Below are 24080 nucleotides of genomic sequence, written 5' to 3'. Positions count from 1 at the left end.
TTCTCCCTGGGGACAAAAAAAGTTCTTTGTATCTATTAATAAACGTGTTAACATTTCTTCCCGCTAAGCCGATCCCATTGACAGAAAATGATCTAAGGTCTTCATGTATTGACTAATTCTGAACCGTGTCCTTCATAATTCTCATTACTGCATAAGCATTTTTGTTTTTATATAATTGTCTTTATTGGGGAAAAAAAACAGTCGCTCTGCAGACCTCCGCAGCGCGGCTCCGCTGACGTGTCAATCAAATGACTACGGGCGGTGCTGAGCCGCGCACACGACACTTCCCGGAGTTTTCGCTATATATATCATGTGACACAAACGTGCAATCCGATTGGCTGTTCAGCACGTTTCTGGCTTCTGCAGGCTAACTCCAGCCCTGCTCTTGTTTTGTATTGAAACTCACGTGAAATTCTACAGTTTTAGCGTTCCAGACTTCAAGAAGTAAGTCTTTTTACAACCGAATAGCTTTGCGACACGATTTGATAGTTTGTACTGCTTATGCTTAATTCTTGATTCTTTTGGGTGTTCTGTGCCGCCCATTCCAGCTCGTTCTAGCGGTTCCGTCTTCGTTTCTCCCTTCTTGTACCTTATGTCACCCCTCTGGTACCCTTTAACATCTTTCTTCACTTTAATTAATCCTACGCAGCCCCTTTCTTTCATTTCCCATGTGCAGAGCCTTACGTATATCCGGTTGGTGTATTAGCTTTCGTTTTTCATTTTAGCTGTGGTGGGACTTGGGTAACATCTTTACTGTGCTCCCATTTTATCGGTCTTCTCGGTAGTGTTTTAGAGTCCTGTTTGTTTCGGTTCCGTTCGTATTCCATATACTTGTAACTATCTGAATGGCCATACTTTTCTAATATAATAGTAAGCTGCTTTTTATCCATCTTTAAATCGGCCTTGTTGTAATTACTAAAAAAAAGTTTGTTTCCTAAATAGCTATCTTTATTGCACTGGATTGTTAATGTCATTTGGACATTTTCAAACGTGTTTGCCACAGGTCGACACGTTTTTTCTCCTTCTATTTTTAAGTAGTTTTAGTTACCCGGACTTGTTACTTGTCAAGTATGCACGAAAACATAGGAACTGGGGTGCAGAAAAATGGCAGCAGGTGCTCTGGACTGATGAGTCAAAATTTGAAATATTTGGCTATAGCAGAAGGCAGTTTGTTCGTCGAGGGGCTGGAGAGCGGTACAATAATAAGTGTCTGCAGGCAACAGTGAAGCATGGAGGAGGTTCCTTGAACATTTGGGGCTGCATTTCTGCAAATGGAGTTGGAGATTTGGTCAGGATTAATGGTGTTCTCAATGCTGAGAAATACAGGCAGATACTTATCCATCATGTAGTACCATCAGGGAGGCGTATGATTGGCCCCAAATTTATTCTGCAGCAGGACAACGACCCCAAACATACAGCCAAAATCATTAAGAACTATCTTCAGCGTAAAGAAGAACAAGAAGTCCTGGAAGTGATGGTATGGCCCCCACAGAGCCCTGATCTCAACCTCATCGAGTGTGTCTGGGATTACATGAAGAGACAGGAGGATGTGAGGAAGCCTACATCCACAGAAGACCTGGGGTTAGTTCTCCAAGATGTTTGGAACAACCTACCAGCCGAGTTCCTTCAAAAATTGTGTGCAAGTGTACCTAGAAGAATTGATGTTGTCTTGAAGGCAAAGGGTGGTCACACCAAATATTGATTTGATTTAGATTTCTCTTTTGTTCATTCACTGCATTTTGTTGATTGATGAAAATAAATGATTAACACTTCCATTTCTGGAAGCATTCTTTGTTTACAGCATTTTTTCACACCTGCCTAAAACTTTTGCACAGTACTGTATGTGTGTGTGTGTATATGTATGTATATATATATATATATATATATATATATTAATATTTCTGCCACATTAAGCATTATTCAATACCCCCAATAGCAAAAATAGGCAAATGTTAAGAGATATCAAAATATGCCTCTTAGTCTTACTGCAGTGGAAAAATGCAAAAAATAATATAAGATAATTCGAAATTGTGATCAACAGATAATTTGTGGTTTTGTGCAGAATTCAATTGTGATCCCAGACTTGAAGCTGTGGGTAGTTTTGAATTGAAGACAGTGAATAAGGAGGAGAGGCGGATATTCAATTCAAAAAGACAATCCCATAAGGCTTTAACATTCTGTTTATGATGTGTGGTGTTTTTTCCAGAAGTTCCTATTTAACAATATTTTATATTAAAAAATGCATTTTGCATATTTTGAGTGTACAACTTGGGTGGCACGGTGGCGCAGTGGTAGCACTGCTGCCTCGCAGTTAGGAGACCTGGGTTCGCTTCCCGGGTCCTCCCTGCGTGGAGTTTGCATGTTCTCCCCGTGTCTGCGTGGGTTTCCTCCCACAGTCCAAAGACATGCAGGTTAGGTGGATTGGCGATTCTAAATTGGCCCTAGTGTGTGCTTGGTGTGTGGGTGTGTTTGTGTGTGTCCTGCGGTGGGTTGGCACCCTGCCCGGGATTGGTTCCTGCCTTGTGCCCTGTGTTGGCTGGGATTGGCTCCAGCAGACCCCCGTGACCCTGTGTTCGGATTCAGCGGGTTGGAAAATGGATGGATGGATGAGTGTACAACGTAGATTACTAACCTGGTTTATCTGACACCTGTAATGTCAGATTTTCTTTTTTCTTTTGTCGGTGGACATTTTTCATATTGTTTGCCTTTGTATGGTATTGGTAACTATTGGGTTCTATTACTATCATGAACGTTTTCTATTCATTGTCCTTGAACTTTAATTTAAAACTTTTCCTTGACTGTCACTTCAAAGTACATATGCTGTATTAAAAAAAAATACCATTTTTTGGTTGAGTATTCCTTTTAAAGTCCAGACAGACTGATTCATGTGCTTATTGTCAGCCCTGCTCATCACTGTTTTTATAACTTGAGACATGAAATTGTAAAATAATAAGAAATCAAATATCAAGAACAGCTCTGCAAGAAACATGTTGAAGTTGCACTGAAATAGTTGACCTAAATACATACATGAATATTTAAATGAAATAGCAATAACAAAAAATAGGAATAGGAAAACAAAATGGTTGGCAGTGCAGCTAGTGCCCCATTGGAATGAAACTCATATCTGTTTTAGAGTCAGCAGTGTCAAAGTGAACTTTACAGAGAAGTTAAATTTCTAGAATGATTTAATACACTGCAGCTGCAAAAGCAAGGTACGTTGGTTTTACATTAGTCCTCACTTCAAGAAATACGAGTTTCCATCTCCAGTAATTTGCTGTCAGTTTGTATCATTTATACTTTCCAAACATCATTAAACTGCTTTATGCTGAATATACATTGGCTCTTTGATTTAAAAAAAAAAAAATAATAATAATAACCTTGCAGCTGTATTTGGGATGCCTTTGAATAAGTGTCAATGAACATCTGAATTTAAGCAAATTTTTTAAAAATACATGTATAATGAGTCTTAGACTGAATTTACATAAATAAATATTTATAAAAATCATTTATTTAAATTGATTATATTCAACACAGAATATGCATTTATTTTCGAGCCTTCATGTAAAATTCAGTATTCTTGTTGCATACGTATTCCCCCATCTCGTTTGTTTTTTTTTTATTTTCTAAAAAGGGTGTTTTATTAACTTAACGTCTTTTGCTTTTAGGTTCCATGTTTACAATTACAACACATTTTCCTATCCATCCATCCATTATCCAACCCGCTATGTTTACTTTAATTACTTGGACAATATTATTTGTTTAATTCATTGATTATTTCACTGATTAATTTATCAGTTACAAAATAATTGTTATTGGAAGCCCTACATGACACCATATCTGGGTGAAAAGCTACTCCTAGGTCCTCTTAGAAACTTTGAGAGAAATCCAGTTACTGCTGTCCTTGAAGAGTTAACACGGTGGTCATATGCTTCATTAAAAGAGGAACAGTTGGAAAAAACACGCAACAGTTCTTGGCACAGTGTCTGTAAACCTTGTAACAATAGAGTTTCACAAAACATTTCATACAGCTGCATAAAAAGTAAAGCAAAGAGCCTGCTCCTGGTAACGTAGAGCATCGTGTAGAGCAGTAAGTAATAATAGAGCAATCAATATATTTTAGTTAACTTCCACCACGTACAGGTGCATCTCAATAAATTAGAGTGTCATTGAAAAGTTAATTTATGTCAGTAATTTAATTCAAAAAGTGAAACTCGTATAGATTCGTTACACACAGAGTGAAATAGTTCAAGCATTTATTTCTTTTCATTTTGCTGATTATGGCCTACAGGTAATGAAAACTCAATTTAGTATCTCAGAAAATTAGAATATTACATAAGACCAATAAAAAAATGATTTTTAATACAGAAATGTTTTCCTACTGAAAAATATGTCCATGTAGGCACTCAATACTTGGTCGGGGCTCCTTCTGCATGAATGACTGCATCAATGTGGCGTGGCATGGAGGGGATCAGCCTGTGGCTCTGCTGAGGTTTTATTGAAGCCCAGGGTGCTTTGATTGCGGCCTTCAGCTCATCTGCATTGTTGGCTCTGGTGTGTCTCATCTTCCTCTTGATAGATTCTCTATGGGGTTTAGGTCAGGCAAGTTTGCTGGCCAATCGAGCACAGCGATACCATGGTCATTAACACTAGAATTACCAAAGCCTACGAAAAAACTCGTAAATCCCTTTGCACCTTTCTATCAGCGTCTTTTGTCTTGTAAATGTGCCGATCAAGACAAGCAGTAAGCAGCCTACTATTCCATCCTCCCACTGCCGCAGAACGGCACAAAGTTCTCCCAGTTCCAGCCTTGATTATCTTGGAGTGAAGTGCTGGAGTTGTAGAATGGAAACAGATCGTTATTTGGAACACATGTATTTCATGTGTGTTCAGTTTCTACAATAATCTGTGTAAACACATTGTTAAAACAGAAACATTTTTCGTATTTTAGTAATAAATGACAAAATGTAGACATAAACTATGTAATGTGTGAAGCCTGAAGTCCAAAGATCAAATAAACACTTTCACAAAAGGTTCAAGAATAATGCAGTGGCTTCCGTGGCGCAGTGGTAGGAATTACTGACTTGTAATCAAGAGTCCCCCGGTTTGATCCTCACTGCCTCGTATGTTTACCATTTTGAGTAGTGAGCTGCTCTTATTGTTAATATTATACAATAAAAACATACATTTGGTTTGCGTCTGTAACAGCCGGTGTACAGTTATAGTACTTGTAAAAGTTTTTTTTTACACTTTTATTCTGCCAGTCACAATCACAATACATACTACGTTTCCCCAAACACTTGAAACTGGGAATAACTATAGATGTGAGTGGTGTTTTGAGACAATGGAACTGGAAATTATCTGATCTGGAGGTATAAAAGCTGACACACAAACGCTGGTGAATCTGCCTTCTTCGTATCTCACCGTCACTTGAATTTTTTTTTTTTATTTAGTTTTATTGCGTGTTCCTGCTCGCGCTGAATTCGTATGCACCTTATGGTCCATGATGTCAAAGCCACATTGACAAAAAACAGAGACATAGGTATATATGATATTTGGAATTACTCATTTTATGACCTGTATAGTACATTTTGGAAAACATTATGGCACGGATGCAATATTATTCATATTATTCATATTCATCTGCGTAACATCTTGCGGTTGTAATTGGTGACCGCGTGGTTTTTTTTTTTTTTTATTTTCCGCCAATCTTGCCCAGTCTCCACATTTTGGTGCATGGTGGTGTTTCTTTTGTATTCCAGGACATGCAGAGGAAAGAATAGTACAGAGAGGTCAGTGCCGTACTATATGCAATCATCAGATTAAATTAACAGTTCTCACACACACACACACACACACAAGGACCGTCCTTCCTACATTTACGACATGTACCTGTTGCAATGTACACACTTCTCTATGTTGTGGTTCCTATTACTGACACTGACTGAGTTTGCTTTCCTGGGCGAAGCGGCTGTCTTGGAACAGAAGTTTGCCGATGTCGCATCCTTCTCTTTTTCCATCTCCTTTTCTTGTAAGAAGCGATGACGAAGCTCTCTATGCAAGGTGAGCCGTGAACACGCTTCTTTTCTCAGTGGATCCCATACATGCCTTGCACAGTATACACGCGTTGATCGCCACCAGGTGAAGCGTGTTATAGTACACAGCAACCAGCCACCTGCGTGTTCTTGCTCACACTGAATAAGCTCACGCCTTCTGGTGCACGATGTCAAGAAAGGTAAACTGGCACTTGGCTCAAAAAGACACTCATCTCAGAGATGCATGCACAGTTGAAGACTCATCACAGCGGCCCAAACCTATGTACAAAATGATATACACCTACTGGCCTTTATACAAATACAATACAATTTATTATTGTATAGCTCAAAATCACACAAGGAGTGCCACAATGGGCTTTAAACAGGTGCTGCCTTTTGACGGCCCCCCAGCCTTGACTCTCTATGAAGACAAGAAAAAACTCTCAAAAAAGACCCTAGTAGGGGAAGAAAATGGAAGAAGCCTTGGGAAGGGCAGTTCAAAGAGAGCCCCCTTTCCTGGTGGGCTGGGCATGCAGTGGGTGTCAAAAAGATGGGATTAAATACAATACAATACACAGAACAGAACCAGTCCTATTCAAAGGAGTGACATAACAAAGGAGTGAAACCTCCGATATAAATTTCAAAGGAGTGACAACCATCCAACCAACCATCCAAGTGGTAGGTGAGGCGACAATGATTTTTTTGGCGACCGTACTTTCAGTTGTGTTCCTGCTCTCTGTTGAAGCAAGATAACAAATTATTGAAATAAAATTTTAATCATAATTTGGCACTCCATCGTTATGTCACTGCGATAAAATGTCACTCCTTTTAATACGGTATTTATGTCACTCCTTTCATACAGTATGTCACTCCTATGAAGTGTCACTCCTTCGATACAGACCCAACAAAACACCAATAATCCTCAATACAATAGTAAAATAAAGATATTACAAGTACAGAGCAGAAATTAACAGCACATGATATCACATAATATGATTTGGATTTGTTCAGAGAGTCCTGGAGACCTCCGCCATCAAGCTGCCTCCCCATATTGGCCATTCCACAGCTGAGTCAGTGCTGGGCCAGCCAATCCAATGAAAGGACCCCTCTACCCGACGATTCCTGCGATCCTCCATCAGAGATGACTTTAGGCAAAACAACTTGGCAGGTGAGCAGTGGCACCAAGTGGCACATTTAAGTAGCGAGAAGAGAAGCAGAATAGGTGAGGGTTAGTAACAAATTAGAACTATCATATTAGTGCTAATGACCAACAACAGAGATGCAGTCTGCACAGTTAATCCGCAGCTCTAGTCAGGGTGTGCTAAACTGAAATAGTGAGTCTTCAACCAGGATTTGAAAGCTGATACTGAAGGGGCATCCCTTTATAGTAGCTTTACTTAAGGTATTCACATATTCACCACTGTAAATAGTCATTTTGAATTTTATACAAGTTTACAACTCTAGCTTTTTAACATGTGACCCTTCATAAAACTGGAACTTTTCGCAGTTACGTAATCCTTGTTGTAGACCTAATTTGGTATGTGAGTGTGCAGTAATAAGATGCAGATGAATGTCCATTCACTAAAATGTATAAATATTTTGTGATGACAGAAATGAGGCGAGTGCAGAGCTCTTACTGGGGACAAGTAGACTAATATTTATCTATCCGTGGGCATTACGTGTTTTATTACTTTCCACTCTCATTCCTGTCAGGTGGAGTGAGAAGCCACATGCAGCCTTCTGGTGTTCTGATGAACTGTCGGAGGCATGACTGGGAAACAGCCTGTTCGAGAAAAGAACAGAATATTACAAAAATAAAACAATACATTGTTGTAGGTTTTATTACTTTCTTGCTTAGACCTGTTCCACAGTTTTTTAGGTGCATGAAGAAGTATTGGCCTGATTTTATGCGAGATTTGATCATTTTGTATTAACAGATATTTTTCAGTTGCTATTTATACTTTGAAAAATGTTATGTTCACGAAAATTGAAAATTGGTTAGTCACAGTCCCTTCATCACTAACACACATCCATAGATGCCATTTTCACATGACTTGAATTCTAATCTGCTGTGTATGAAAGCTATTGAGCCACCACCAGCCTCTTTGTGCCCCATTTTTAACTCCATTGTAAAGTGCTGTTAAAAAGCGTATATATTTAATGTTGTTTACTAACACATCATTGCATTCTATTATTGACATTACTTTTTAAATGTGACTCGTTGCTGCAAAGCTACTACCCGTTGTTGAAAACTGCAAAACTCGCTTAACTTAGTCATCAGATGCACCTGAATGTTTTGCCATGCGTACGGTGTCCAACTTGTTTTAATTTTGGGCTGCACTTGAACCAGCAACATCTTTACCAACTCCTAAACATTTCCTATTGAGCACATTTTTTTAGAGTAACCAACAGATATCCGCTGGGAACACGACCGAAGCCGGGCTGTACTTGTTGCTAGTGCCCGACTGAAAATGTGACTCGGTCATAATTAGTCCTTTACAGCTACGATGAGTTTACATATTTGGAGAAATGAGTTTAAGGCTGATTCACTTCAGTCTATCCTCCATCAGGGGTATAGAAATCACCTTTCACCTCTACAGTAAAACGGAAATGGATGAGCACGTCTAACTCTGGACTCGAGGCCTGTCAACTTTACACCTCTAATTGGCTGTTCTTGTGTTTTGACAGTAACCTATCTGAAGTGTTTGTTCTTAATTTGATTATTATTTAAAAATAAACAAATGTGTCGGTTTGACTTATAAAGTAACCGTTTGTCTGTACATGAATGTCTGCTTTGGAATCCACCTTCTGACTAGTAGACTGCTATATTTTTTGTCTTTTCTGAGTTCAAAGGTCTATAAGCCTTGGCCTAATCAAGGTCTCTGTTTTTCCTGTAGCTTTTATTGCTATGTGTGAACTTTTAAGCCTCTGTATTAACCTTTACCCTTGTAGACCAATCTGTGTAAGACATTTTGACTCATTTTGATGATGCTTATCTCTCTATTACAAAAGGAAATCCTGAGACAAGACTTTTTCAAAGAGATAATTTCAATTCCCCTGAGACTTTGGCCATGAGATTTTTTTCAAGTCTCATCCTCCTTTCAACCATATATCACTGGTCAACAAGCATTTTGCTACTGGGATTTTTTCACCTGTTCTTTAATAAATTGCACTTGCTGACTGCAAATCTGAAAACTGTTTTCGTCCAGCATGGCCCGTTTTTTAGTTCTGATGTTCCAAGTCTTGGACAGCTAGGGTGATTGGACAGTAAAGATGGATAACCATTTTGATAAATACCAGTAATTCTACTAGGGATGCCACATGCTACTGACAGCTGTGAGTTGTTTACCTTATCATTAATTTTATTTAAAAATTATTCATTTTTAATTAGCGGAAAAAATATTTGTTACTGATTACCAAGTCTTATATGACTCTTGAGCATAATGACACAACTCAGACTTGACGCTGCAGTAGGTAGTCGGTTTTACTGTTTCCTTAACACTGCATTTCAGGACATTTTGTTCATTAGATTAACCATTACTTAGAAAATTTTTGTCAAGGAGATGGACAGAAACGGCAATGCATTTAAGAAATAAAATTGGTCTTGAGAAAAGTGAAGCCAACACTAAAGAAGGTGTTTTTGTTGGCCGTGATATCCATGAACTGATGCTTGACGATGACTTCAAAAGGGAACTGAAGACAACTGAATCATCAGCATGGACATTTGTGCAGGTTGTCCAGAATCTTCTTGGCAGTCACAGAGCAGAGAGTTATGCGGAGCTTATGGAGAACATGCTGGTATCGTCTTCTGGTTTGTTTTTAGAATAAACACGTCAAAACAATTTTGGTGGGCCAGAGTTCAAACTGCAGGTGTTGTCTTGATATATCGATATTCGAAAGTGTCAAAACATCAGTGGTGTGTATCTCAAAAACCTGACGTGCCAGCTTAATTCCGATTTCACATATGAAATCGGTGTAAAAAACTTAATAAAGAGCTTGTCGGAAATTCCCGGTAGCAAACAAAAAATATTTTTTTGTAGACCTGTGTATTCAGTCATACACACGGCACTCACCTCTCATTCGTGTGAATGCTTTTGACAGACACAGTTCCTGCTCTCTCTTAGCTCTTATAAATTTTTACATTTTACTCACTTTAAGTTCCCAATGAAAGAAGACACATTATGTCCAAATCTTATTGAAGAATTTCATCCCGAAGGGTTATCAACAAAAGAAATGAGTACATGGGCAATCCTAGCATCGAGTTACTATGAAGTCAAACAAATTAACGGCAAAAATGTCGATTAGTTACCAGGCAAATTGGTTAAATGCGTATCAATAGACTGCTGAAACAGTTGGTGGTGATGGTGCGGAAGATGAAAACATCAATTTACAATATCACGAAGAATATATACAACCGTTAACACCGTCCAGTTTTCATCCACATGAATTACTGTAGAAAGAAGGATGTATCCAAGAAAAGTAATGTAGTACATCTTCAGGGGATAACGTTAGACACCAAAGGAGATCGTGATAGACACCAAAGGAGATCGTGATATGCCATACGTATTAAAACGTTTACAGTTTCCTGTTAGGGTAGCTTTTGCAAAGACAATTAACAAATCACAGAGACAAACATTCAAAAATGTCGGTTTATTTATTAGAGAGAAAGAAACGAAATTCACTCACAGGCAGTATACGTTGTGTTGTCACAATGAAAGTCCAAACACAGAATCAAAATTCAATGCGATATTGACGTAAATTTAATTCAAAAAGTTGTTTTTCTGAAGTTTTACAGTTAAAGTGTGAGTTTAAAAAGTATTCGCGTATTAATTTCAAATCCAAACGGAACGAAATTGTATTACGCAGTAAATACCTCTAACGCAGCATGAAATATAATTTACTTTCAAATTATTACGTTTTACTATTTTTTAATATGGTTAATTACTCGCTGTAATGTAAAATAGTTAGTTCTATTATGCATATGTAACAATGCCAATGAAAATAACAATCTGTTTAAATTGTACATCTGCATCCCCATATGCGAGCAGCAGAACCGCAAAGTGAGTAGCGTGTAGCACAGGCCTGGGGGTTGGCGATCGAAGCGAGCCCCTAGTCACATATATAAATGTCTATGTATGGAAGTGTGTGTCTGTCTGGCCCAGAAGTGCGAGGCTACAGCATAAAGCTGAAAGAGCCGGCAAGGCAGCCTCAAGTTAACAAGTCGGAAGAAGAAAGAAGTACGAGGCTACAACATGAAGCTGAAAGAAAGCAACTCTGTCGCCAAAGTGAACCCACCAAGGAAAGACAAACGAGAGAGAAACTCGCTTAGCTGCTGATAGACAAAGGGGGCGAGCACATCTACAAAACGACACCGCTGACTCTGCATTTCAGTTTTTTTAGTTTCTAGGAGCCCGGGCTTACACAGCTAGTTATATATTTTGCTAATTCACTTATAAGTTGATGGCTTTGCAAAGAACTAAATGGTTTAAGAAAAGGCAGTGGTGTGTGATGGCTGGGCACTTGACTGTAAACCACAAAGTTAGGGGAACAATGTTTTTTGCTTCCAACTCACTTTGCAACAGTCAGCAAGTCGCATAATTTTTGCTGCATTTGTAAAGACCATTTAAACAATTGCCCATGTCTTAAAATTGTAAGTTACTGTGGTTAAAGGTGTCAACCGCATACAAAATAGCAGCGACAACAGATGGAAAATTTTAGGTGCAAAATCGGGCGCCAAGTACTGACAAGATATTTACAACATGTAGATTTCAAGGAACTGTGTTCTCATGCATCCCTGTCAGGGCCGGATTTATATGAAAAGAGGCCCTAGGCTATTCCACTTATGAGGCCCTTTCACCTTCCATTTTTAAGTTTGTAAATTACATGAGAGATAATAAAATATGTAATAAGCGTTGATCTTAACCAATACATTTTTATGTTTCTTTATTAGTCATATGCGTAGAATTTCTCCTTATTTTCGGTTCAGTGTTTTAGTGTTCACTGTTTTTAGAATAGTGTAATTTTAATTTTGCTAACAATTTGAATGTAGGCCCCTCTTGATCTTGAGGCCCTAGGCTGAAGCCTAGTTAGCCTATAGGAAAATCCGGCCCTGATCCCTGTTGATCCGTGATAATTGTGAAACAACTACTTGGGTGTGGTCCCTGATTTCAGTTCTTTGTTAACCACCATTCATTGGCATGTTTGTTCTTCTTTTTACAGTTTCTGCCAGTGAATGTTGCTCTGAGGAATGCATGAAGGAGAGGGGGCGAGACTCGCATTCTGAGCGCATTTTAGGTGTGACTTACATTTTAACAGAACCAACGCAGAAATGAATTCGGCTCTTAACTTCTCCAGAAAAAGAAAATGTGATCATAAAAGTGCTCCTCAGTCGGGTGAGAATAACTTAAATTTTCAAGAGTATTGGTTTTGAAACCTTATAATTGTTTATTTTTAAAGCAAGCTAAAATGTGTGACTAGTGCTAATGTACTAAAGTTCCAGTCAGAATGTATTTATATCCACAAGTGCCTCTCTGCAGTGCCATCTTATGACAGACAGGACAGATGCTTTGATTTTTCTCTATTTGTTTTTGTATTTTTCAGTTCTTCTCATTTGTGTTTTTTTTTTTTCCCTATCATATATGTGTGTTTCCTGTCATCTATCACTGCTAAACTTAAAATTGTATCATTTGATGTTCTGATGTTGTCCCAGTAATAACAGATGAATTCTTGGCTTTATGACATTTGTATCTTTTACTTGTTTTATACATTTTTGGACAGTGGGACCTGCATTAGAGCTCCGTGGAAAGATCAGTCCAGCTACAGACAGCGACACAGACCCACAATGTCCAGAACACACACTTTTAATTTTTGTTTCCTCTGCACACACAGTACACAGTGTACTAATCGCCTCAATAAACTCAGTCCTTTACATTCTATTATCTTTCTCCTTATTCTTCTGCCACCTCCACTCCTCTCCTTGCAAGCTCTGTCCTCTGCCTCCCAACTCCGGCTCCCCAAATGGAGTGAGGCGGCCCCTTTTATAATGCACCCAGATGTGCTCCAGCAGCACTTCCGCCACGCACCCAGAAGCACTCCAGGTGTACCTGGTCCCTGTTCTGGCAGGACTTCCTGGTGTGGCGGAAGTGCTGCAGTCCACAGCTCCGGTACTATCCAGGCGCCCTCTGGTGGTGGCCCTGGACCCCCACTGGGTTGAACTTCCAAGCTGATTGCTCTCATGCAATCCGGGGGGCTGCCCTCTTACGTCCCGGGAAGAAATTGACCCTCTCCCGGTCCTTTGTTTCTCCAGGTGTCCTGGTGCAGCAAGGTCCCTGATCGTCTGTCATAGCTCTTTAGATAAACGAGTCACAATACTGAGCATAAGTCATATTAAACAAGTAAACAAGTTTCACAACATTTAAAAAAAAAAAACAAACAAACGCTGTGCTGCCATGATCACACGCTTGCTGCCAGACACTTCAGGCAGAGCTTTGGTGTATATTTACCTTAATTCTGCTCCTTTGGCTTTCTCTATAATTCAATCATGTTTTACTTACCTAGTTTGATCACTCTTATTTTTCATATACTTCATTTAACAAAATGACAAAAAGTTCTCCAAGTAACCATTTTGCATTCACAAACAGTGTGATAATGGTTAAAAACTAACATGATTGACCATCATCATTCACAGCATGACCAGGTCAGTATGGTGGCACATTTTAAGTTCACAAAGCACAGATGGCGCTTTTAAAGGTAATGCAGATATGCTATGTTTAACCCCTTCAGTTTTCTATGAATAAACTCGCTGAACAAGTCAGTCCAAACCACAACAATAATAGTTTAACGTAATCATGATGTTCAGAATCAGTTCTGTTCAGTGTGTGACACTTTATCAATTACACTTTTTAAGGTTTTACATTTCGTGTTGCTAAAAATCCTATATAAATGACTGCTTTTAGCATAGAACCCGGTTGTATCCAGCAGAGAGCCTGGAATGAGTTCTTTTGTAATTGCAGAGTGTTACATAACCCAAATCTATATAGATATAATATAAAAAGGTGAAACGGCGGTAAGAAATCACATAGGAGAAATAGCTTAGCTTTGTTTAATGACGGCTTACGCTGCATAACAGACGAAGGAAGCCAATGGCAAGAACCCAGTTCGGGAGTGGGGGCCCGATGTGTAGAGTCTGCCATTTTCACCGTGCAGTGGAAGGATTTTCAGGATCGGATGACGTTATCTCCCATCTGTCCATTGGCAATGTTCCAAGGCTTTCTACTCTTTCTTCACGTGCAGGCCCCCACTTAGGTGAATCATCTATCCATCTATCCATTTTCAAACCCGCTGAATCCGAACACAGGGTCACGGGGGTCTGCTGGAGCCAATCCCAGCCAACACGGCACAAGGCAGGAACCAATCCCGGGCAGGGTGCCAACCCACTGCAGTAGGTGAATCATGCCATTCCATACAAGGCAAAAGAGGATTCAGTTTCGTGCTGACTTTGACAGACAACCCCTCCCTCAGTGATACTTTTTTGTTTATCGCCCTTTTATATTATATCTATATAGTTTTCGGTTGTGGAACACGCCACAATTACAAAAGAACTAATTCCCAGGGAGCTAACGCCCCCTGCTGGATACAATATTCCAATCCATAGTTGTCCACTTACTGAAGCTAGAAGCTGTCAGAAGCTACTATTACACGATGTACAACGTGTTAGAATGTGGAACTTGGATAACAGTGATGGTGTACTTAATAAACTGGCACCACAGTGGATATGCATGCACGTAAGGCCATTAGATTTGTCTCACAGACCACAGTAACTTACTGGAAACTGATTGATTGCTGACTGGCCCCAGACAGACAGTTTCCAGTTTATTTCCTGAGAGCAAATTATCCTTTGCAAAAAGGCCTTGTTTCTACAAATGGCACAGTGGAAAATAATATATAATGACATAAAATGTCTTTCATTTACACACTGACATTTTCATTTTTTCTTTGCACCAATTATCCCAGCAACCTTGAGCTTAGTAAGTTAGGTAGAAAATGGTTGGAGGTATGTTTACGCTTCTTGTTAAAAAAAAAAAACACCTATTCACGTTCTGTCTCGGCATCTGCTGATCAGTTGCTAACATGTTCTCTTTGCTGTTTTTAGACCTCCAAGTGAAACACAAAAGAGCTGTGTTTGAATGGATTAAAGGTTTAGAGGATGAGGTGCCTGCAGCAGATGCCAGTTGGGAGAATGGATACACCGAGCTAGTAGTGGGTAAACGACACAACTTTGACAATGCTCACACTTCGCTTCAGCACATGGCAGATGGGAACAGCCTTTTATGGGACGAAACAATAAGGAAGTTATATAAGCAAATAAGTATTCCCCAGATTTTTGAAAATGATTCCCGTGGTGACACTCAACCATGCACTGTCCTGCTTAGCGGAGCAGCTGGAATTGGGAAGTCGACTGCAGTACATAAAATTCTGTTTGACTGGGCCAGAGACACACAGTACAAGAAATTCAAGTATGTGTTTCTGTTTAAATTTGGGGAGCTCAACCTTCTAGAAGAAGAAGAAGAGGCGGAGATGTCTTTGCTCAGGCTCATTATGAGGTATTACAAACACCTTAATGACTCGGACCTTGTGATGAGGGAAATCTTGCACATGCCAGAGTCTGTCTTGTTTATATTTGATGGCTTGGATGAGTACAAGTACCAACTGAACTTTGCACAAAGGACACAGTGCTTAAACCCAGAAGACCCCTATCCTGTTCACATCCTGATTATCAACCTGCTGTGTGGCGCGTTACTGAAGAAGTGTTCAGTCCTGATAACAAGTAGGCCATCCGCTCTGCAGTCTCTTGCCGTGAACAGATTTGATCGATTTGCAGAGGTTCTCGGCTTCTTCCCTGAGCAACAGAAGATGTATATTCAGAAGTTTTTTGCCAATACGGTTCAGAGCAACAAGGCTATTAAATATGTGCAACAAAATGCTATGCTTTCTTCAGTGGCCCACATCCCATTTTACTGCAGAGTTATCTGCTGTGTGCTACTGGACCACTTCACCGTAATTACAGGAGACAAAAGTGCTCCTCCTCCTCCTCAAACTAACACTGAACTATTGGTAATGTTTCTGTATAGCATTCTGTCTTGTTACAGTGAAGAACCAGAGGAAAAGAAGTGCATGCTGGCAAAACTCGGGAAGATGGCGTATTATGGATTGTCCAAGAAGACAAGTGTCTTTTATGAAAAGTATGAGATTAGTAGTTTTGGTCTGCAGTCATCACTGTCCTGTCCCGCTAACTCCGATTTCCTCCTTGAGATATTAAAGCGAGAAAACACACTCGAGCACACAGCATACAAATATTTGAATGTCACCATGCAGGAGTTCATGGCTGCTTGCTCCTTTTTCCTTGATCCCCCAGAGGACATCGAAAAGCTGCTTGTAAAACTAGATTCCTGTGAAAAAGGAGACTATGATGTTCTTACTCGGTTCCTGGTAGGACTGGCCAATCTAACTGTCACTGAAAAGCTGGAAGGAGTTTTGAAAGAGTTTCAGAGGAAGCCAGCCGAAAGGATCCTGGAGTGGGTGAAGGAGAAAGCTCAAAGCACTCTTCAGGGTGGAGATAAAAATGAACTGATGAAAGTGTTTACCTGGCTGGCTGAGACTATGAATAAGGAATTGATAATTGACATGATTGGAAAGGATTTCAAACTGGATTGTACTCCTGCAGCATTAAATCCTCTGTATTATTCTGCACTTAATACAGTTATCAGTTGTTGTGGAGAAGTGCAGGAACTTAATTTTTCTCATTCAGATATGTCCCTGTCGGCGCTGAAAAAGATGTTGCCAGCTCTCAGCCTCTGTAAGCGTGTCATGTAAGTAATAAATTTAGTAGAGTATGCTGCCAGTCTAGTGGAGGACATTAAATCCCATCCAGGGTCATGTCCTGGCTTGCACCCGCTGTTTCCTGGAAAAGCTTTGGCTGTCTGTGCCCCAGACTGTCATGATCTGACTGTATTATCGCAGTATTTCCCTCTACTTACCCTTTACCTAGGGGTAAGTGTACTCATCAGGTTCATTACTGGGTGGGAACTACATTCGCAACTTAAGATTATCACACACACACACACATACATAGATATATGCATACACACAGACCCTAACCACAACAGTGCCCCATGAATGACACACACACGTTGATTAACCTCTAGCACTTTAAACCACACAAGTGCCTTAGGAATAGCACAACTTGTCACTCTTTCCGCACTCCAAGAGACTTACTTATTATGGCACGAACAACATATGATGTTTTAAAGATATCTCGGACCTAAATATTACTTGTCGTCTCCAAGAATATATACAAACATACAAAGGCTCAGCATCCTTGACTGTAGGCCATTTATCAGCCAAGAGTGCCTTACTTTACATAGTGTTCCCTGCTTTTGGGTGGAGCTCTCACCCTCAGCCTTAATAAACCTCGCAGCACAAAGCGTATGGCAAACCTCTGGCTGCACCAGGTGCTCAAAGAAATCTACCTTATTACTTCAGTCACTCATGACATAAAGGCAAAGCATAGCAAGTTAAAAGCAACGTGGTATTTATTACATGAATAATAATACCAAATAGAACAAAGAATAATAGAAAATAAGATTGATAGTAAAGTCCGGATATATACTTTTTTTTGTAAGCTTTTTCTAAAGACTATGTCGCAGGCGGCTTGTGATCTAGCACTTGTAGTTGTTCATGAGATGCTTTGCTGACAATCAGATAAAAACATGCACGTTGCTAGCGCCCTCTTCTGACGTCGCTCTGTTCTCTTCTGACGTCGCTCTGTTCTCTTCTGACGTCGCTCTGTTCTCTTCTGACGTCGCTCTGTTCTCTTCTTCTGATGTCGCTCTTCAGACGAGGTATATTTATTATAAAATTCTACCGGAGGGTTTTGCAAGATGCGATTGCTACATGCACCTGATTGGCTGGCTGTCAATATGATGAATGAATTTGCTCAAACTCTTTCATCAGTTTGATTTACGTCTGTTTTCCCAAGCAATACAATTTTTTTTAATGTTTTAACAATCTCTTGTCTCGAGCTGTAAACCAATTTAGTCCTGGTGCCCTTCCCTTCACAGGTGATAAAATCATCAATACAGCTTGCGACGTCTCCTGAATTCATGCTCGGCTCAGATGGTACTGATATTGGTACAATTCAGGAAAACAGATTGCCTTTGATGTTAACTGTCCATGCAAGTATTTTAAGTTCATCTGTTGTTTTGTCTTGAGCAAAATACACTGCTCAAAAAAATGAAAGGCACACTTTGAAAACGCATCAGATCTCAATGGGGAAAAAAATCCTGCCGGCTATCTCTACTGATATGGACTGACATGGTAATGTGTTAGGCACGAAAGGATGCTACATCATTTGATGGGAATGAAAATGATCAACCTACAGAGGGCTGAATTCAAAGACATCCCGAAAATCGAAGTGAAAAAATGATGCGGCAGACAGGCTAGTCCATTGTGCCGAAATTTTATTGCAGCAACTCCAAATCGTACTCCCTCTTGCTTGTATGCATGCCTGACAACGTCAGTGGGGCATGCTCCTCATGAGACAATGGATGGTGTCCCAGGGGATCTCCTCCCAGATCTGAACCAGGGACAGTCTGAGGTGCAACCTGGTAGCGTTGGATGGACCAAAACATAATGTCCTAGAGGAGCTCTATTGGGTTTAGGTCAGCGAGCATGGGGGCCAGTCAATGGTATCAATTCTTTCATCCTTCAAGAACTGCCTACATACTCTCGCCACATGAGGCTGGGCATTGACGTGCACCAGGAGGAACCCAGGACCCACCGCACAAGCATAGGGTCTGACAGTGGGTCCATGGATTTCATCCAGATACCTAATGGCAGTCAAGGTCCCGTTGTCTATCCTGTAGAGGTCTGTGCGCCCCTCCATGGATATGCCTCCCCAGACCATCGCTGACCCACCACCAAACCAGTCATGCTGAACGATGTTCCAGGCAGCATAATGTTCTCCACGGCTTCTCCAGACCCTTTCACATCTGTCATATGTGTTCAGGGTGAACCTGCTCTCATCTGTGAAAAGCACAGGGCACCAGTAGTGGACCTGCCAATTCTGGTATTCTATTGGTCTTGGTATTGCCTCATGCTACCAGTATTGACACTGACCGTAGCCAAATACAAAACAAGTGAAAAAAGTCAGAAAAGATGAGGTGGGAAAAATGTCAGTGGGCTCCATCTGTTAAACCATTCCTGTTTTGGGGGTCGTCTCATTGTTGCGCCCTCTAGTGCACGTGTTGTTAATTTCATTAACACAAAAACAGCTGAAACCGATTAACCACCCCCTCTGCTACTTAACTGACCAGATCAATAGCCCAGAAGTTTCATTGACTTGATGCTATACTCATTAAAAAGTGCTCCTTTAATTTTTTTGAGCAGTATATAATGAAAATATAGAACAAAATGTACAGATTTTGTACCCCGCAACACTGACTTACAATTTTAATTTTTCAAATGTTTTCTTTGGTCTATTAATTTTCTTTCAACATTGTTTTTGGGGTTTTGAGAGACAAGGAATCATCTGGTCATATTTACTTTGTGTTGCAGCATTTTTTTTTTTTTTTAGTCTTATTTCCCATTTGTCTTTCTTATTAGAACCTGTCATTTTTGATCAAGTTGCCTTGATGCATTGGCCAAGTGTTATTAGGCTTGTCCCAAAAATCATGTCGTATGATGTCATCAGCGCAACAATATAAAAGCTCTCTCTGCTCTGGGGCTCTTCATGCAAACCAGTAGTGTATTTATTTACTATGTTATGACTTCTCTGTTTATAAAATTTGCCCCATTCATAGACAATGATTTAAGACTTATAATTTGGTTCCGGTTACGTGTTCATGTGTTGGTTTATGAATTTCCTGCGCTGTTTCCTGACTATGATTTTTGTTACACGTCTTGAGTTTTGTTTTATCTAATTCTTGACTTCCCATTTACAACTTTTTCATTGTTATTTAAACTTTCTAACATCTCCTGATTTCATTTCCATTCAAAACTGCTGACACTCTGTGTAGTCAGTACACTGACAAGATGAAAGATTTTAGATGATGGATGAATGAACAGATAGAAGTTTATAGAGTTAAAAAAAAAAAAGGTGTGTGTTATAATATAGTGGGAATGCAGCCCCCTTGTGCACAGCAGACATGACACCAAGGTCCAAGACACACACGTTTTTGCCTTTTTCTTTTTGGCACAACACACAATAATTCAGTCGCAAGATTGCTCTTTCTCTTTCTGTCGCCTTTACTCCTCCACACACAAGCTCCGTCTCCTTCCTCATGACTCCGGCTCATCTACTGGAGTGAGGCGGCCCCCTTTATAATGCCCCGGATGTGCTCCAGGTACTTCTGATCATCTTCTGATGGCACTTCCTGGTGTGGCGGAAGTGCCATATGAGCACCCAGATGCACTCTGGGTGTTCCTGGAATTACTTCCGGCAGCCCTTCCAGTTATGGCGGAAGTGCTGTATTCCAGGGCTCCTTAATCCTCCACATGCCTCAACAGGGATGAGCTTCCCAGCCCTGTTCCCATGGCCTCCATGCAGACCAGGGCGGCTGCCCTCTTGTGGCCTAGGAGAGGTATTGTACCTCTCGTGGTCCTTCCAGGCGTCCCCACTGGGTAGGGTCCCCAGCCGTCTGCCACTATATATAATCTATACATATTAATAAAAGGCAAAGCCCTCACTGACTGACTGACTGACTGACTCACTCATCACTAATTCTCGAACTTCCCGTGTAGGTGGAAGGCTGAAATTTGGCAGGCTCATTCCTTACAGCTTACTTACAAAAGTTAGGCAGGTTTCATTTCGAAATTCTACGCGTAATGGTCATAACTGGAACATATTTTTTGTCCATACACTGTAATGGAGGAGGCGGAGTCACGTATCGCGTCATCACGCCTCCTACGTAATCACGTGAACTAAAAACAAGGAAGAGATTTACAGCACGAGTCAAACGCGGGAACGAAGGTAAATGACGTTAATTTTTGACTGTCTTTTAATACTGTGTAACCATACATATTAACACATGTGCAATTAAACGTGTGCATTTACGGGGTGATTTCTCAGGCTTAAAAGCTCGCCTTTTACTAAAAAGGTAAATGCAAAACTATTTTCAATCAGTTTATTGAAACGCTCCCGTTAAGGATTGCAATAACATATTCACGAGATAAAAGAACGAAGTAGGGGGAAATGAAGGAAGAGCCGCAAACAGCGAAGAGCAAAAAATTAATTAAACAATTGAGAAGGGAGCGAGTGAAGCATACAAGCATGTTCATAAGGGAAACAAAGCACGGTGTAAAACGTAAGTTTAAATTAAGTTTATAGAAACGCTCCCGCTGCGGATTGCAATAACATATTCGCGAGATAAAAGTTTAATGAGAAGACACGAGGTATAAACGAACCACACGCCGTGGCGCAACGTTAGGGGCAACAGTTTCAACCATTCTATGATCTGCTTCTCGCAACTGAAAGACGGCACATGGCGGATGTTAGCCGACTTGCTGACCGCAACGTTAGGGGCTTCAGCTCTGGCGCTGACGCCACATCTCAGTGCTAACACTTTGCAGACTCTACTTAAGAGACACGCCCTCCTCACTGGACAGTTAAAAAGACAAATCAAACTAACGATGACATCAAGTATTACCCAATCAAAAGTAGGAAAGGAGGCATCTTCATAAAATGCGTGTGGGATGATTTGCATGAGACGCTGCTTTAAAAAAAAATACGGGACAAATCCCGTCCAGTATTGATTCAAAACGGGACGCGCAATTTCATTCTCAAATGCGGCACGATTCTGTATTTTAAAGGACGGGTGGCAACCCTACAGTGCCAGGTAACCACCCATACAATCAGATTGTGATTCAGACTAGGAATGCAATGAATGTAATTACCCCGATCTACATACAAGGCGAAAGTCTTGCAACATTCAAAGATGATGGTTTGGGATAAGTACACCATGGAACATAAAAGAGCTTATGAAGCCTTGAACCGAAAAAAGCAACATCTCAGAGATCGTACAAAAAAAAAAGGAGGTAATGTCGTTTTACTCGCTGTAGATTTTAGTGAAACATTACCAGTTATTCCACGAGGGAGACCAGCAGATGAACTCAACGCTTCTTTAAAATCCATGCTTCTCCCACGGTCGGTTATATGTCGCGTGTTCTCGGGTAGGTACACCAAAAAATGTATACATTTAAGCATGTAATGGGCAAAAAAAAATGAGGTATACCCGAAGGCACTGCAGTAGTACTCAATGTAACTTTACTTCTTAAATGTTAATGTTTTACTGTTTAATTTTATACGCTTCTTATATATTGTTCAAATTCTTTTATCAAAATACCAGTGACAGCGCAATGCACGATAACATGGAGTGAATACACCATACGCATCTGCCCACGGCCGCCCTGGTGTGCGCAGATAGGAGTTGATTCTAAAATAAAATAAACATAAAAAGAGTAATACAATCATCACCCATAAAGCGGATAGCAGACGTGACGTATTATATGTGTACCAGATTTCAAGTCAATAGGTGAAACAGTTTGCAAGCTACAGGTGATTTAAAATCCTGGACAGACCAACGAAAAGCCACGGTAGCAAATTATACAAGAAGATTTTACTGTTTAATTATTTATATTTATATGAAATGTGCTTCTTATATATTACTTCATATTCTCATATGATAATGATGTTAATGTTGTTTATATTGATTTCTATGTTATTGTAAGTGCATCTATGTGTGTATATGTATGTATGTATGTGTGTATGTATGTGTATAAATATATATATATATATATATATATATATATATATATATATATAAAATATATAAAATATATGTGTATATGTATATATAATATATCTGTATATGTGTGTATATGTAGATAGATAGATAGATAGATACTTTATCTATCTATCTATCTACATATACACACACATATACACACATATACAGATATATATATATATATGACAGCAACACTCATAACAATGACAACACAATTACATTGACAATCATGTTACGTTATTTTTAAAATGTTTCCTTTACTTTTTCATAACCTCTTTAACACACTACTTCTCCGCTGCGACGCGCGGGTATTTTGCTAGTATATATATATATGTATGTATGTCTATATATTCCTGCCTTGTGCCCTGTGTTGGCTGGGATTGGCTCCAGCAGACCCCCGTGACCCTGTAGTTAGGATATAGTGGGTTGGATAATGGATGGATATATATATGTAAGCTTATAAGTACTGCCTTACTTCTCTTTAAGAAAGGAAGATGTAATGATACTTGATTTAAACGATTCCATGTCTTGGTGGGTTTGCGTAGCTTATTGTCAATATCTTTGCACCTGTTTTTAAGACTTATTGACTGAAACGGGCTTTCACGAAAAAAGTTAGGGTTTTGCTACAGGATACACCCTCCACAAGTTAAGCAAGTAAAAATAAAAGTGTATATTTCTGTTTTATTTAAACCTTTTAAGTTTGTATGCATAGCCCCATTTGGCTGTTTTACTTTTTTTTTTTCTTTCTTCAGTAATATTTAATCTCCTTAAAGAAAAAGAACATATGCATTTTACTTTTTTGTATCTCTTTAGTAATATTTTAGTGTAAAAGGATAACCAGTATTTAAACCTTTTATGTTACTTTATAAAGTTATTTTACACAATGTTGAAAAATTAATAAGAAAGCTACATAATTTGGCAGCTGCTGCTTTAATTTTCAATGAAATGAAAAAAGCTCTCCAAGAGAAAACCTCAATAAAGAAGAAACAGTTTGCAAATATATATATATATGTAATTGTGTTGTCATTGTTATGAGTGTTGCTGTCATATATATAATATATATATACACATATATATACACACACATATATATATATATATATATATATATATATATATATATATATATATGTGTGTATGTGTGTATGTATTATATATGTATGTATATATAATATAATATATATATATATATATATATATATAT

General features: G+C 39.4%; 1 protein-coding gene across 1 annotated transcript in view; it reads left to right on the top strand.

Moving 5' to 3' along the window:
* Window positions 1-298: 298 nt before the first annotated feature.
* LOC114666523 (NACHT, LRR and PYD domains-containing protein 12-like) overlaps window positions 299-24080 on the top strand; it is a 67940-nt gene continuing 44158 nt past the window's right edge. Inside the window, exons 1-3 of the mRNA XM_051919814.1 lie at window positions 299-444; window positions 12252-12424; window positions 15184-16900. Coding sequence (XP_051775774.1) covers window positions 12361-12424; window positions 15184-16900 — 1781 coding nt within the window. The 5' untranslated portion in view covers window positions 299-444; window positions 12252-12360. The remainder of the gene's footprint in view (window positions 445-12251; window positions 12425-15183; window positions 16901-24080) is intronic.

The sequence above is a fragment of the Erpetoichthys calabaricus genome, chromosome 16 (assembly GCF_900747795.2).
Source record: "Erpetoichthys calabaricus chromosome 16, fErpCal1.3, whole genome shotgun sequence".
Classification (NCBI taxonomy): Eukaryota; Metazoa; Chordata; class Cladistia; order Polypteriformes; family Polypteridae; genus Erpetoichthys; species Erpetoichthys calabaricus.
This window is presented reverse-complemented; position numbering and strand designations above follow the sequence as displayed.